The sequence below is a fragment of the Macaca thibetana genome, chromosome 11, assembly GCF_024542745.1.
Source record: "Macaca thibetana thibetana isolate TM-01 chromosome 11, ASM2454274v1, whole genome shotgun sequence".
Lineage (NCBI taxonomy): Eukaryota > Metazoa > Chordata > Mammalia > Primates > Cercopithecidae > Macaca > Macaca thibetana.
In genome coordinates, this window is record NC_065588.1 from 46,477,979 (window position 1) to 46,493,187 (window position 15,209).

The window sequence follows — 15,209 nt, forward strand, 5'->3', positions numbered from 1 at the left end:
TGCTAGGATTACAGGCGTGAGCCACCATACCCTAACCTTTTTTTTTTTTTTTTTGAGATGGAGTCTCACTCTGTCATCCAGGCTAGAGTGCACTGGCGCAATCTCACTTCACTGCAACCTCCGCCTCCCAGGTTCAAGCAGTTCTCGTGCCTTACTCTCCTGAGGAGCTGGGATTACAGGCGAGCGCCTCCATGCCCAGCTAATTTTTGTATTTTTAGTAGAGACAGGGTTTCACCATGTTTGCCAGGCTGCTCTCGAACTCCTGACCTCAGGTGTTCCGCTCGCCTCGGCCTTCCAAAGTGCTGAGATTACAGGCATGAGCCACTGCGCCCGGTCCCACCTTGGCATTCTGAACACAGTCTTGCCTTTCGCTGCTATTTCTGTCGGTCTTCATGCAGCTTGCACATACCCCCACCCTGTCCTTGACGGAAACCATGCTCTGGTTGTTGTTTCTTTAAATATATATATATATGTATTTTTGGCCAGGCGCGGTGGCTCATGCCGTAATCCCAGTACTTTGGGAGGCTAAGGCAGGTGGATCACGAGGTGAGAAGATCGAGACCATCCTGGCTAACATGATGAAACCCCGTCTCTACTAAAAATACAAAAAATTAGCCGGGTGTGGTGGCAGGTGCCTGTAGTCCCAGCTACTGGGGAGGCTGAGGCAGGAGAATGGCATGAACCTGGGAGGCGGAGGTTGCAGTGAGCCGAGATCACACCACTGCACTCCAGCCTGGGGGACAGAGTGAGACTCTGTCTCAATAAAAAAAATATATATGATATAAAATATATATTATATATATAACATATATAAAATACATTTTTTTTTATTGAGGTAGTGTTCTTGACTTTTAAGAAACCTATCTCACTGATTTCAGTCAATCTTTTATTTTCAATTCCCTCAACAGAGTAGCACCTACGAACACATTCATGGACCCAAATTGAGGGACATTTTGTTCCAGGTAAGGGATTCTCTACTAAACTTTCTCGTTTCCTAGCTTGGAATATCCAGGGAACAGTTAAATTAAGGTAATTTATCTCATGCAAATGTGAGTTAACAATTTGCTGGGGACTCAGTAAGTTTCTTTTTAGCCTGTGGAATAGGTTCTTAGTGTTGAGTTTAGAACGTAGAATTAATGCTGTAGAAGGTTAAGTATAATTGAAATAATATAAAAGTACTTTTGACACTATTTCAGTTATATTATGGCTTAAACAAGCTTTAATGTTGACTTGGAAAGCTAACCACCATGAATAAGATTGTTTTTATGGGGAAACAAATTGGATATTGCCTGAAAGATTCCCGTTTGATCTTCCTAGAGAGAATAATTCACTGCAAATATTTCATTTCTGCTACCTCCATTAGTTCCCTCCTAGCTAGACAAACTGATGCTTGCTGAATATTACCAGTTAGAGCAGCCCTGGCTGGTGCAGTGGCTCACGCCTGTACAGAATCCCAGCACTTTGGGAGGCCAAGGTGGGAGGATCACTTGAACCCAGGAGTTCAAGACCAGCCCTGGCAACATACATAGCAAGACCCCGTCTCTACAAAAAAATAGAAAAACTGGCGGGTGTGGTGGTACACACCTGTAGCTTCAGCTACTTGGAAGGCTGAGGTGGGAGGGTGGGCTTGAGCCCAGGAGATTGAAGCTGCAATGAGCCATGCTCACGCCACTGCACTCCAGCCTGGGCAACAGAGTGAGAACTTGTCTCAAAACAAAACAAACCCCAGCAGTCCAGGCTGGTCCATGCCCGTTACTTCTCTCCGCAGGCATGGAAGGCCAAGTGTTGGCTTTGATGACATTCAGAGGCACCTGGTTCCAGGCTTGTTTCTATATCTTGTACGCAGATTTTATTTGTCCTTTTGAATCATAGAGTTCCTAAATGATATCTTCCAGTATCCTTATGAGACTTTACTTAGATATAGGGGCTATTCAGTATAGAGTGCAGACAGACCAAGAAGGGTGCAGAAGATATGGAATGGCTTTAAACAGGGAGATGGGCCATGCAGATGAGGCCTTATCCTCAGGTCTAAATTCAATCTGTCTTTGTAGGAGACAAGATGCCAACTGGCAAGCAGCTAGCTGACATTGGCTATAAGACCTTCTCTGCCTCCATGATGCTCCTTACTGTGTATGGGGGGTACCTCTGCAGTGTCGGAATCTACCACTATTTCCAGCAGCGCAGGGCCCAGCGCCAGGCGGCAGAAGAACAGAAGACCTCAGGAATCCTGTAGATCTGGGGGGCTTTTTCTCCTGAGCAGAGAGGCCCAAGGCATGCTGTGGAGAGACTTCACCTGCCACCATTTCCAGGTCAACAGGACTAGAGCGTTGATGGTTTTCAAACTCTGTTGGAAGAAAGTGTCTGTAATTTCTCTGGTTCTGCCAGTCTGTGCCAGTTTGACAGTTTATGGAGGCTGTTGAATCATAATAGCAATGTGAGTGTGAGGTACACCTACAGACATTAAATATTTTGCCATGTCTGTGTCTTGGTGTTTTTTGTTTACCCAAATAGTGTATGAACCACAAAAGGGGAGCCTTGTCTACCAGTTTTCTGGGTATAGACTGGATTACCATATCTCGAGCCCTTAGCACCCGTGAAGTGGGTGATATACAGCTCCAGGGGTAGTATCTACCCTCATGATCTGAGAGGAAAGATTGTCCCAGGATTTATATAAATCCCCTGAAAGAATTCTGTAAGAAGCTTTTCTCTGGGTAGTGCCCATTCCTGGGCTGATTACTGGATCTAGGTATTTGGTTACTCTGGCCAGCATGGCCACATGTGCACCTCTACATCGAGGAGGGTAGAGGCCCTTGTTTGACAACTGTAATCAAACTGCATGCAGCAAAGGAGGATAGTTCCCGGTTTCAAAGATCCAGGAGAAGCTTAGTGTTGTTCAAGACGCAGATGGACCCATCACAGCAGTTTAATCCAACCTCCATCCCAGAGTCTTCACAAATGCTGACCCAAGAAAATTCTCAGGACGATTCAGGGGCCTCTGAAATCTGTTCCGAGATATTGATAAAGAACCTTAGTAACTTGACTATCAACGCCAGTAACGAATCCCCTTCCCCTCTATCAGAAGATTCACTCCATCGAATGATAGATGGAATTGCTGCAAGAGCACCAGTCCTCAGGGAAATCAGAGATGACTTGATTTACAGGAGGAGAGGAGTAAGAACATTGCTGTCTGTGCAGAGAGAAAGGATGGCAAGATTCAGATACATGTTACTCGGCAGAGTTCGTACGCGTGAAAGAATACTAACAAACACTGGGCTTAAGGGAGTTAGGAAGGAATCAAGACCATTCAGATGTCCCTGCAGTTTCTGCGTGTCCAACGGATGGGATCCTTCTGAGAATGCTAGAATAGGGAATTATGACACCAAGCCACTTCAGCCATAAGACTTATTCTTGCACCTTTTTCTTCTTGCTGGTAATTTTATATAGCAGGTTGTGAAAGCTACTCTATGCTAGTATAGACTATACACCAACAATATTAATGAGTTCTAGGATGTATTTTTCTTCTTGTATCTTTTTCTTCCTACTGTGATACTAGTAATTTGTAAGGGATCTGTGTCATTTGAATGTATTTGAATAACTTTAGCTCTACTGTTTGATTTGACCCAAAGACGACTTAAGTATTCCCATGTGTCTTAGAAGCCCAAAGTCAGTGAGATGAAACCCAACATCAAGAAATTGAAGCAAAGTTACTTGTGGATAAAGAAAGCATTAGGTAGTTTGGCTATAGCATAATAACTAGATTTTCTGGCTTTCAAAAATTTGGATTGCAATCACAGCAAACTTTGTTATTTTTATGGTTTTCAGTACAAAAAGGTGTTTATATAGAAATAATAAAGTTGACATTTGAGTACCTTTTTTAAAAAAAAAAAAAAAAGGGATAGTTCCCAAGAGGAAGGGCCGTTGGGCAGCGTATGGTAAAACAGTTCACCTCCTTAAGCTCAGTGGGTGTAGTAGAGCATAAGGATAGATTCACTGTGCTACTGCCCAGGAAACCTACCTGGAGGTTTTATTGCAGAGATGTGAAAAGGCTTTGAAAGAAAACAAAATGCTTTCAAGACCTCATTAGGAAGTGAGAGATCCTTGCCACCATTCCATTTTGAGCTTTGAGGCTCAGCTGGTTCACCTCATTCTTGGTGATTGACCAGAATATCAGCCCCTCTGGACACCTGTCCTCTCCCATACACTCATGTGCAGACTGCGCTGACCTTTGCCCCTGCTCATAAACCTCTTCTATAATTTTAAAACACCAACTTTCGGCTGGGCACAGTGGCTCACACCTATAAGCCCACCACTTTGGGAGGCTGAAGCAGGAGGATCCCTTGAGCCCAGGAGTTTGAGACCAGCCTGGGCAACATGGTTGAAACCCTGTCTCTACAAAAAAATTTGAAAAATTTGCCAGGCATGGTGATGCATACCTGTAGTCTGGTTGGAGGATCACTTGAGCCCAAGAGGCTGAGGCTGCAGTAAGCTATGGTCGTGCCAGTGCAGTCTAGCTCAGGTGACAGAGACCCTGCCAACCAAAATCCATCCATGCATATATGCATACCAACTTTCCTATATCCTCAACCCCTCTACTCCCATCTCCTCTGTGTCACCAAGGGCTCTCCTGCCTGCTCTGCTTTCCCACAGTAGGGTCATCATTCTCCCAGATCCTCAGTGCCACTTTCAAATATTACCTTTCCTACCCCAGCATCAAATTAGTCCTTTTTGACAAACTTTCTTATATTCTCATTTCTACTTCTCTAGACCTTGGAGACTTCAGGTCTCTTGATTCCATTTTTCCCCCATCGGTCAGCCCCCTTTGCCTGCACTGCTTCCTTGTCCAGCATATGCCCATAGCTGATCCCCTGAACAACTCACCAGCACCTGCAGTCTCTGCCTTCATCTGTCTTGTTACCAAGCTTGGACCTTGGTCCTTTAATTACCTTTTCTAATTCACCCTCTTCTTTTGAGTATGTAAACTTGCTTAAGGCCCTCCATCCCACACCAAAACAGCTATTCAGGTTTGGTGGTGGTTGTTGTTTAGACGGAGTCTCGCTCTTTCACCTAGGTTGGAGTGTAGTGACGTCGCTGCAACCTCCACCTCCCAGGTTCAAGCAATTCTCCCACCTCAGCCTCCTGAGTAGCTGGGACTACAGGTGCACGCCACTGTGCCCGGCTACTTTTTGTATTTTTAGTAGAGACAGGGCTTCACCATGTTGGCCAGGCTGGTCTTGAACTCCTGACTTCAGGTGATCCTTCCGCTTTGGCCTCCCAAAGTGATGGGATTACAGGCGTGAGCCACTGTACCTGGCCCCTGAGGTAGTCTTGTACAACGAATTGTCCTAAGTCCTGCACAACTATCAGATGTCCTAGATATTTGGTAGGTGAAAAAAGTTTATATAATACTTATCTGAGCATATAACCTAACTCCCTTTTACATAAAAACAAAGTATTTTTTGTGCAGTTCTGCAGGCATGCAACTAAATGGAGGCAAGACTGTACAGTAGTTTGTTCACCATTTCAGAAAATCGTGCCATTAATGGCTGAGACAGCTGCTAGTGTTTGAGTCTCTGATACAACAGAATATATATCAGTCTGCACAGGATAGTAGAGTGTTGTAAGGCCACACACAGTGGCTTACGCCTGTAATCCCAACACTTTGGGAGGCTGAGGTGGGAGGATTGCCTGAGCCAAGGAGTTAGAGGTTACCATGAGCCATGATTGCATGACTGCACTCCAGCCTGGCAACAGAGTGAGACCTTGTCTTTTTTTTCTTTTTTTGAGACAGTCTCCCTCTGTTACCCAGGCTGCAGTACAGTGGCACAATCTCAGCTCACTGCAACCTCTGCCTCCCAGGTTCAAGCGGTTCTCCTGCCTCAGCCTCCTGAGTAGCTGGGACTATGTGTGTGTGCCACCACACCTGGCTAATTTTTGTATTTTTAGTAGAGATGGGGTTTCACCATGTTGGCCAGGCTGGTTAACTCGAACTCCTGGCCTCAAGTGATTCACCCGTCTTGACTTCCCAAAGTGCTGGGATTACAGGTGTGAGCCACGGCGCCTAGCCAAGACCCTGGCTCAGTTAAAAAAAAAAAAAAAAAAAAAAAAGGTAGGGGGTGTGTTGTAAATACAGAAAGTAGCCCAAAGGCTGGGTACCATGGGACATGCCTGTAATCCCAGCTACTTGGGAGTCTGAGATGGAATGATCACTTGATCCCACCCAGGAGTTTGAATCAGGCCTGGACATCATAATGAGACTATTGTCTCAAAAAAACAAAACAAAACAAAAAACCAAACAAAAACCCAAAAACCAAAAAATGCAAAAGGTATTGGGCTTTATAGATGAGAACCACTGGCTACTGGGTCAAGGTCAGTGTCTTGGTTTGGGTGGCTGAAGCAAATTACCATAGATGGTAATAGCAATTTATTTCTCATAGTTCTAGAGGCTGGGAACTCCAGGATCAAGATGCCAGCAGATCCAGTGTATCATGAGGACACTCCTCCTGGTTTGCAGATGGTCATCTTGCTGTGTCCTCACATGGCAGAAAGAGGAAGCAAGCTCTCCTTGTTTGTCTTATAAGGGCACTAATCCCATCACGAGAGGTCCACCCTCAGAACCTAATGACCCCCTAAAGAGCCCACCTAATGCTGTCCCATAATGCTGTCCCACTGGGGGTTAGGATTTTGACATTGGAATTTTGAGGAGGACACAAACGTGCAGTCCATAACAGATTCCCTATCATGATATGCAAGACCTCTTTTTTTGAGATAGGGTCTCCTCTCCATTGCCCAGGCTGGAGGGCAGTGGCCTGATCGTAGCTCACTGCAGCCTCAACCTCCTCTGCTCAAGTGATCTGCTGCCTCGCCCTCCTGAGTAGCTGGGCTACAGGCACATACCACCACACCTGGTTACTTTTATTATTTTTGTAGAGATGAGGTCTCACTGTTGCCCAGGCTGGTCTCAAACTCTTTGCCTCAAGCAATCCTCCCACCTTGGCCTCTTAAAGTGCTGGGATTACAGGCATGAGCCACCACACCTGGCTATGATGGTTAATTTTACATGTCAACCTGACTGGGTCATAGGGAACCCACATATTTGGTCTTACTCTAGGTGTATCTATCAGGATATTTCTGGGCCTCATTCAATCCATCGAAGGCCTGCCTGTACAGAACACGAAGGCTGATTAAGAGAGAATCTCTGTCTTTAAGGTGGAAAATCAGCCTTCTGCCTTGTGACATGGACTCAGACTGGAACTCATATCATCAGCTCTCTTGGCTTTCAGGCCTTTGGAACTGGACTGGAACTATACCATTGGCTCTCATGGGTCTTCAGCTCATCACCTGCACATCTGGGGACATCTCAGCCTCCAGAACCATAGAAGCCAATTCCATATAGTAAAGCTCTTTCTCTCATCTATGTATCTTACCGGTTCTGTTTCTCTGGAGAACCAGACTAATGCATCCATGTTGACAGGAAAACAGTTCATTCATTGTAATTGCTGTATAATATGCCGCTGAATGAGCATATCAGTTTGTTCCATTACCCTAGTGAAGGATTATTGGGTTGTTCCCACTTTTTCCCTCTTATAAATCAATAGCAATGCAGTGAGTATTTTGTATGTTTACTTGGTCCTATGTGTTAATTTCTCCAAAGGAGGAAATATTACTGGTATTTAGCTTTACCAGTTGTTAAGTTGCTTTTCCAAAGTGGTTATGTGAATTTCACTCTTACCAGCATTTCCCTATTCTGTTAGTGTTGAGTGGTTCTATTAATTTTAATTTACCTATCATTGATATCTCATAAGCTTGAGGACTTTTTTATTGATTTATTGGCCATTAGTATGTTTACCTGCTGGGATTTTCCTATTTATATCCTCCCCTCACCCGTACTTTTTTTTCCAAGATACTCTGTTGCCCATGCTGAAGTGCAGTGGTGCGATCTCGGCTCACTGCAACCTCCACCTCCCGGGTTCAATTCTCCTCTCAGCCTCCTGAGTAGCTGGGACTACAGGCACATGCCACTGTGCCAGGCTGATTTTTGTATTTTTAGTAGAGACGGGGTTTCACCATGTTGGTCAAGCTGGTCTCGAACTCCTGACCTAAGGTGATTCACCCACCTCAGCCTCCCAAAGTACTCCCAAAGTGAGCTACTGTGCCTGGCCCCACTTCTCTTTCTATTGAGTTGTCGTCTTTGAAAAAACAATTTGTAGGCAGTACCTTATGTATTCTGGATACTAGTATTTTATTAGTTACGTGGGTTGCAGGTTTGACTGAAACAATCTTTTGGAGTTTTTATAGGGTGTGGGTGGCTGTAGAGTTCCATGTTGCCTGCATCACATGTCTCCCCAGAGCAAACCTGTGGACAGTGGATCCGAGACCAGTTTTTATGCACCTTCTTGGCTGGGGATTTGGTGGGGGTGGTGATGTTTTCCAGACCATACAGGAAGTGCACTCATTGAGAAAGATTCTAAAATTCACATAAGGTGCAGGCCCAGGATTCAGAATTCTTAAGAATCTCCTGATCCCACAAGGCTAGGCATTCAAACTTCCTTGCTTCTTCCTTTTACCACCTGGGTGGGTTTTTGATGGTTTCCCTCTTTCAGTAAGGCTGTCGCTCTTTCAGGGTCCCAGCTTTAACTGGGGGTTTCAGTTTCCTACCTGGAGCCAGTCTTGTCTTTAGTTGTATTAAAACAAGTCCTTAAGGTACATTTCCCTTATCCCCTCAGTAACTGCATTGGCTATTTTCCTGTCCACTCTAGTTTTCAGTCCCTTTGTCTTTAGTCTTTCTTGGAAGCTCTGCTATGCATTTTAAAAAAACAGCTTAGAAAATACTTCATCTATCATTTCTACATGTTTGTCTCAGTTTATTTTAGTCTGCATTAAGCTAGAACTGATATCTTTCATATACTCTCATGTCTCTTCTAAACATAATACCCTTCCCTTCCATTGCTTTTTTGCCTGGCAAAACTCCACCTAACTCTAATGGCCCAGCTTTACTTTAAAGTTTTCCTCCAACTCCACCTAACTCTAATGGCCCAGCTTTACTTTAAAGTTTTCCTCCACCTTGCCAAGAATAATTTAGAATAGTTCTTATCACATTGTATTTTATTTCCCCCTTACTGGAGTGTGAGCACTTGGAGGCTAGAAACCAGATCTTGTTCATCTTTGTGTCTACAGCTCCTGCCATAGTGCCTAATATAAAGTAGGTACTTAATGACTATGTTACTGAACTGAAAATATTTTCCTGCATGAATACTGGATTTTTTAATGTATTTTTTGGAGACAGGGTCTCACTCTGTCACTCAGGCTGGAGTTCAGTGGTGCGATCTTGGCTCATTGCAATCTCCTCCACCTCCAGGGTTCAAGTGATTCTCCTACCTCAGCCTCCCTAGTAGCTGGGATTACAGGTGGCAACCACTGTGCCTGGCTAATTTTTGTATTTTTAGTAGAGATGGGGTTTCGCCATGTTGGCCAGTCTGGTCTTGAACTCCAGACCTCAGGTGATCTGCCTGCTTCTGCCTCCCAGAGTGCTGAGATTACAGATGTGAGCCACTGTGCCTGGCTATGAATATTGGATTTAAAGTCTGAAGAACTTCATTTATCACCCACTAACTAAACTTATGTAATTATGTTTAGGATTAGGATGGACAGTCTAGTTTTTTGTTTTTGTTTTGTTTGAGACAGGGTTTCACTCTGTCACCTAGGCTGGAGTGCAGTGGTGTAATCACGGCTCACTGCAGTTTTGACCTCCAGGCTCAGAAGATTCTCCCACTTTAGCCTGCTGAGTAGCTGGACCACAGGTGCACGGCACCACTTGTGGCTAATTTAAAAAATTATTTGTAGAGATGGGGTCTCCCTTTGTTGCCCAGGCTGGTCTTAAACTCCTGGCCTCAAGCAGTCCTCCTGCCTCAGCCTCCCAAAGTGCTGGGATTACAGGCGTTAAGCCACCACACCTGGCCTTTTTGTTTTTAAACAACTTCTGAGACTAGGTTTCCTCATTGTGGCATATTGAATCTTTCATAGATGACTGCAGCAATGTCTCCCATTCCACTGCTCTTCAGTGACCTTGTCACTTCTTCATCGAGAAGTAGAGTCTGTCTTACCACCCTGCCTTGCATCTGGGCAGTCCCTGTGATTACTTTGATCAGTAGCATACAGTGGAAGTGATGGGTGCCACTACTAGACAACACTGTTTTTTTGAGACAGGGTCTCATTCTGTCGCCCAGGCTGCAGTGCAGTGGTGTAGTCATCGCTCACTGTAACTTCAAACTCTGAGCTCAAGTAATCCTCCCACCTGATTCTCCAGAGTAGCTGGGATTACAGGTGTGCACCACAACACTTGGCTACTTTTTAAAATTTTTTGTAGAGATGGGGTCTCGCCTTGTGCCCAGGCTGGTCCCAAACTCTTGGCCTCAAGCAATCCTTCTGCCTTGGCCTCCTCAAGTGTTGGGATTACAGGCTCGAGCCACCATGCCCAGCCTAGACAACACTCCTAACTGGCCTAGCAGCTTCTGCTTCCTGCCTCTTGGAACCTAGCCACCTGTGCAAAGCCCAAGATAATGGAGAGGCATGTACAGGCACTTCAGTTGACAGCCCTGACTGAGCTCCTAGCGAAAATCCAGCATCGACTGATAGCCAGGCAAAACCAGGTAAGTAAATCATCTTGGATGTCCAGTGCAGCTGCGTCTTCATTCAAATAAGTAACTCCATTCCCAGCTACAATCTGACTACAACCACATGAGATCCCTCCAACTGAGCTCAGTCAACCAACCACATCATGAGCAATAATAATCTGTTAAACCACTGTTTTAGGGTGGTTTGTTACATATTAATAGATAATCACAACACTCATTTATGGAATGGGGATAATCCTATTTCTACAGAAGTATTTTTTTTTTTTTTTTTTTTTTAAACATACTTGGCTCAGCCAGTTTTTCCCCCTCCCCTCCCCTCTCCTCCCCTTCCCTCCCCTCTCCTCCCCTTCCCTCCCCGCCGCCTTCTGCCCTGCCCGCCCTTCCCTTCCCTGTGTTTTAAACCTTGGTTATTGTTATATGTGAAATCACTTTTGCCAGGCGCAGTGGCTCACACCTATAATCCCAAAACTTTGGGAGGTCAGGGCGGGTGGATCACTTGAGGTTAGGAGTTCGAGACCAGCCTGGCCAACATGGGGAAACCCCCGTTTCTACTAAAAACACAAAAATTAGCTGGGTATGGTGGCACGCACCTGTGATCCGGCTAGTCAGGAGGCTGAGGCAGGAGAATCACTTGAACATGAACCGAGATCATGCTATTGTACTCCAGCCTGGCGACAGAGCAAGACTCTGTCTCAAAAAAAAAAATCACTTTCTAAGCAGTAAAGCACTATACAAACATAAGTGATTTTTCAATTAATAATAAAGCTACTCGGGAAGCAGGAGGATCATTTGAGCCCAGGAGATCAAGGCTGCAGTGAGCTATGATCAAGCCACTGCATTCCAGCCTGGGTGACAGAATGAGACCCTATCTCTAATAAAAGAAGAAGAATAATAAAGTTAAAACCCTTTTATAGCCAACAGAGGAGAGGTAACACCTTATTTCTCTTAAAAATACTCCTGGCTCTCTGGTATAGATGATGTGAATCTTTAACCTACTGGCCACTAATTTGGGTCCTTTCAGGCCATCTACAAAACGGTTTTATGTAGCACCAGTAACGGTTATCTTCTATCTCTGTATTAAAACTCTCTAGAATCCTACCTCTCACCCCCACCCCAACCATTTGCACACAGTTCCTTCTCAGAACAAGATTCTGTTCTGATAGTTGACCCTCATCTTACTTCATTTATCCAATGCAAACTATTTAATAGAATCAGTCTCTGCCTTTGGCTGAATGTTTCTGCAACATCTAGTTTTCCTCATTATGAAATCTTGGGAAGTGCTGGTAGAGACTGCAGAGTGGTTAATTAGATTACGGTATAGAGAGTACGGTGGTTAGGAATAGAGAGGGACAGTAAGTAAGATAGGAATAGTAAGGGTTTGACTCCTTACTAGCCGCTTGACCTTAGCAGGTTAACCTCTTGCCTCCTATTGTCATATGTGTTTAATACAGTGCCTAGCATGTAATAAACGTCATGTGTTAGCTATTATTTTTTATTATTGTTTTATCCAGTTGCATCTTTTGTCAGATTAGCTACACCAACCAATCCAGTTTGTATTAACAAGGCAATTGTTCAAATTTCAGAAGACAAAATACATCTCTCATCTGATTTTCAAAAGCATTTTCATTCATATTTCACAACAACTAGTCTATTCAGTATACCAAGTTGAGGAACTAAAAGTATGACTTAATTTTTTTGTTTTTTGTTTTTTTTAGACGGAGTCTCACTCTGTTGCCCAGGCTGGAGTGCAGTGGTGCTATCTTGGCTCACTGCAACCTCCGCCTCCCGGATTCAAGTGATTCTTCTGCCTCAGCCTCCCGAGTAGCTGGGACTACAGGCATGTGCCACCATGCCTGGCTGACTTTTTGTATTTTTAGTAGAGACGCGGTTTCACCATGTTAGCCAGGATGGTCTCGATCTCCTGACCTGCTGATTTATCACCCACCTCAGCCTCCCAAAGTGCTGGGATTACAGGCGTGAGCCTCTGCGCCCGGCCAAGTATGACCTAATTTTTAGTCTTCCTGATTAGCTCTGACCAAATGACTACTTAGAACTTGTTTTCCTATTCCCCACAGTAAGTCTTTCTAAAAATCAAGTCTGTTAGTAAGGTAAGTTTAGTAGGGTCAATATCCCTATAATGTCAATGAACATCAAGTGAGTATCTGATTCTTAGAACAATAACCTATTTATTTCCATTTTCATCTCTCCCTGACACTCTCCATATGTCATAATGTACCTAAGAGCACGTGTGGAAATATTTTGATAATATGAACATTCACCAAATGGAAAATTATTCTGGGAGATGAATACTATATTTGGTAATTTTGCCAAGACCACAGAGAAAAGTCTGGATTAGGATGACTGCTTCTCCATGGGCTAAAAGAGAAAACAGAGTTGAAACAAAAAACACCTCAGATTTATTTATCATAACCTTAAAATGTTAATTGGGCTGGACGTGGTAGCTAATGCCCATAATCCCCATTTTGGCTTAAGGCCAGGTGTTTGAGACCAACCTGGGCAACATAGGGAGACCTCATCTCTACCAAAAAAAAAAAAAAGTTATTTGACAATCTCTGTATTGACTAAAATAGGAAATAAGGTATTTACCTAATGGCGTCTTGGCTTTTCAACCAAAGCTTTTGTTGGTTTCACTATATACATGGTTGAATCTGTCCAGTATTCTTCTTGTGACCCACTAAACCTATTAACTTTTTCTTAAAAAACATAAAGCTCTAAAATGTAAGCACCCTGGCTGATTCTCTTCCCACCATGCACAGAAAGGAAAAATTTGGTGTCCAGGGCCTTCTGAATCAGACCTGGAAAAGCTCTTAATTAGCTTATGGATTCAGGAAACTGCAGAAATAGTCACTAAAGAGGTTGAGACAGTAGAGGTGGGTTGAAGTACTTTTAATCACAGAGTAAACAATAGTACAAGACCGTGAACAGCTCACCCAGTGGCTGTTGTCCTCCTCCAGCCCTCAGCTCACCCTCTTCCCATGCCCCCTCCCTGGGTACCATTGAGTAAAGAGTAGGGTATTGGCAGCTGTCCCTGTTGCTATCAGGTGATAGGAAGGGGATCTAGCTAGGGACCACAGTAATCCTGGCCATCCATCCATGGTTCTGTTTCTATACAACTTCATCATGCAACGTATTCTAGCTGTGAAAGAGGAACAGTGCAGAAATCTGGGACTGAACTTGGCTGCTCCATTCAGATGGCCCAGGGGTTTAGAGCCTCAAGAGCCAAGGGCAAAAAGGGAGGAGACAGTCTGGAGTCAGTATAATTCAAGATGCAGCCAAATGTGGAACTAAGGTGGGTTCAAAGGGGACTAGGGAAGGCCTCATGGCTCCAGTCCAGAATTGTGCCCCAACCCCAGCAATGAAACTCACGCATATGCACAAATGCACATGAACAAACACACAAAAACAGAGCAAATAACATTACTGAAATAACTTGGAGGCTATTAAATACAAAACGGCAGCGTTTTCTTTCAAAGTGAAAATATTCGCTTCTTTGATACTCCTCAGTGCCTTGTAGTCCCCCAGTCACAGAAGGGTAGATATGGGAAGGGCCAAGAGGAGTATGTTGCCAGTGACCCTACAAGTCCATGTGTACTGAAGTCCCCACAGCAACCACCTTACTCTTCAGCCCAGTAGCTGCCTCCCATATGACCATTCACCCGATTGGCACCATTGCTGGAGCTACTGTCACAGGGACTTTTTGTGCAGGTGGTCACATCTTCTTCCTCTGAGCTGCTCTCCACATCACTGCGATCATCCTTAGATACCTGAGTGGGATGAGACCAAAGACAGAAAAGTGAGGGCAGAACTTTTCTGGAGAGAACTGTAAGACACACCTAAGCTCAGAAACCCAGGTGTGGGCACTGTGTTCCCAGTCTGGTCTGCTTTCTGATGACATCTAACTCAAAGTATTGTCTGGACTATGGCTAATGTTGTGACTATGCTTCGCCTGCTTTCTAGTTTTCTCCCTTGCCATCTCCAATTCTGTTCTCTATGGAATAGAAGCTACTTTGGTAGAGGGGTGTGTCTTTCAGGACCAGCCTAAGAGAACTGACATCCTCACTGAGACCTGGTTTAGGTTTCAGGGAAACTCCAGACACCCCTTCTCTTCTTCCACTTCAAAGAACAGGGAAGGCCAACATGAACAATACATATGACTGTCAGCAGTGCTTCTATCTTCTGGTGGCTGTGGACAATGCATTTATTCATATTGGTTATGCTGTTTTGCTTTATCCCCAAAGCTGATCCATAACAGGCCTTTTTTAGTAGTTTCCCATTCCTAGGCTCAGCTACCATTATCCTACGACACTGTTTTCCAATCTTCTTCCCTTTCCCAATAGCAAGATCACTTTTCTTGTGAAACTTCAGCATCCACAAGATACACAGTATAGTGAAAACACAAATGGACTGGCAGTCAATGAGAAAAGAATCCCAGTTCTAATCATGCTACCATCTGTGAATGCTTATTAACATGGTCTTTTTTGTTTCGTATTTTCAAATGAAGCATCTGGATTACAGCAGCATTTCCCAATTAAACTGTCCTGCATATCAAGCAAAGTA

General features: G+C 44.3%; 3 protein-coding genes across 8 annotated transcripts in view; 2 read left to right on the forward strand and 1 right to left on the reverse strand.

Moving 5' to 3' along the window:
- LOC126931026 (cytochrome c oxidase assembly protein COX14) overlaps nucleotides 1–2,479 on the forward strand; it is a 144,039-nt gene extending 141,560 nt beyond the window's left edge. For 2 of the 3 annotated variants that reach the window (XM_050748705.1, XM_050748704.1), the window contains one exon: nucleotides 2,052–2,479. In XM_050748705.1, the coding sequence (XP_050604662.1) occupies nucleotides 2,060–2,233 (174 nt within the window). In that variant the 5' untranslated portion in view covers nucleotides 2,052–2,059 and the 3' untranslated portion in view covers nucleotides 2,234–2,479. Of the gene's footprint in view, nucleotides 1–908; nucleotides 963–2,051 lie in introns of all 3 variants that reach the window. The other variant, XM_050748703.1, reaches the window with a different exon arrangement.
- An 88-nt stretch (nucleotides 2,480–2,567) lies between these two features.
- On the forward strand, nucleotides 2,568–7,606 carry LOC126931024 (developmental pluripotency-associated protein 3-like). The gene has a single exon (XM_050748701.1). It carries the CDS (start codon nucleotides 2,905–2,907, stop codon nucleotides 3,397–3,399), a length of 495 nt encoding a protein of 164 aa, XP_050604658.1. The 5' UTR covers nucleotides 2,568–2,904; the 3' UTR covers nucleotides 3,400–7,606.
- A 5,917-nt stretch (nucleotides 7,607–13,523) lies between these two features.
- The window catches only part of CERS5 (ceramide synthase 5), a 37,238-nt gene continuing 35,552 nt past the window's right edge, over nucleotides 13,524–15,209 (reverse strand). For all 4 annotated transcript variants that reach the window (XM_050748685.1, XM_050748686.1, XM_050748683.1 and 1 more), the window contains one exon: nucleotides 13,524–14,416. In XM_050748685.1, coding sequence (XP_050604642.1) covers nucleotides 14,267–14,416 — 150 coding nt within the window. In that variant the 3' untranslated portion in view covers nucleotides 13,524–14,266. The remainder of the gene's footprint in view (nucleotides 14,417–15,209) is intronic.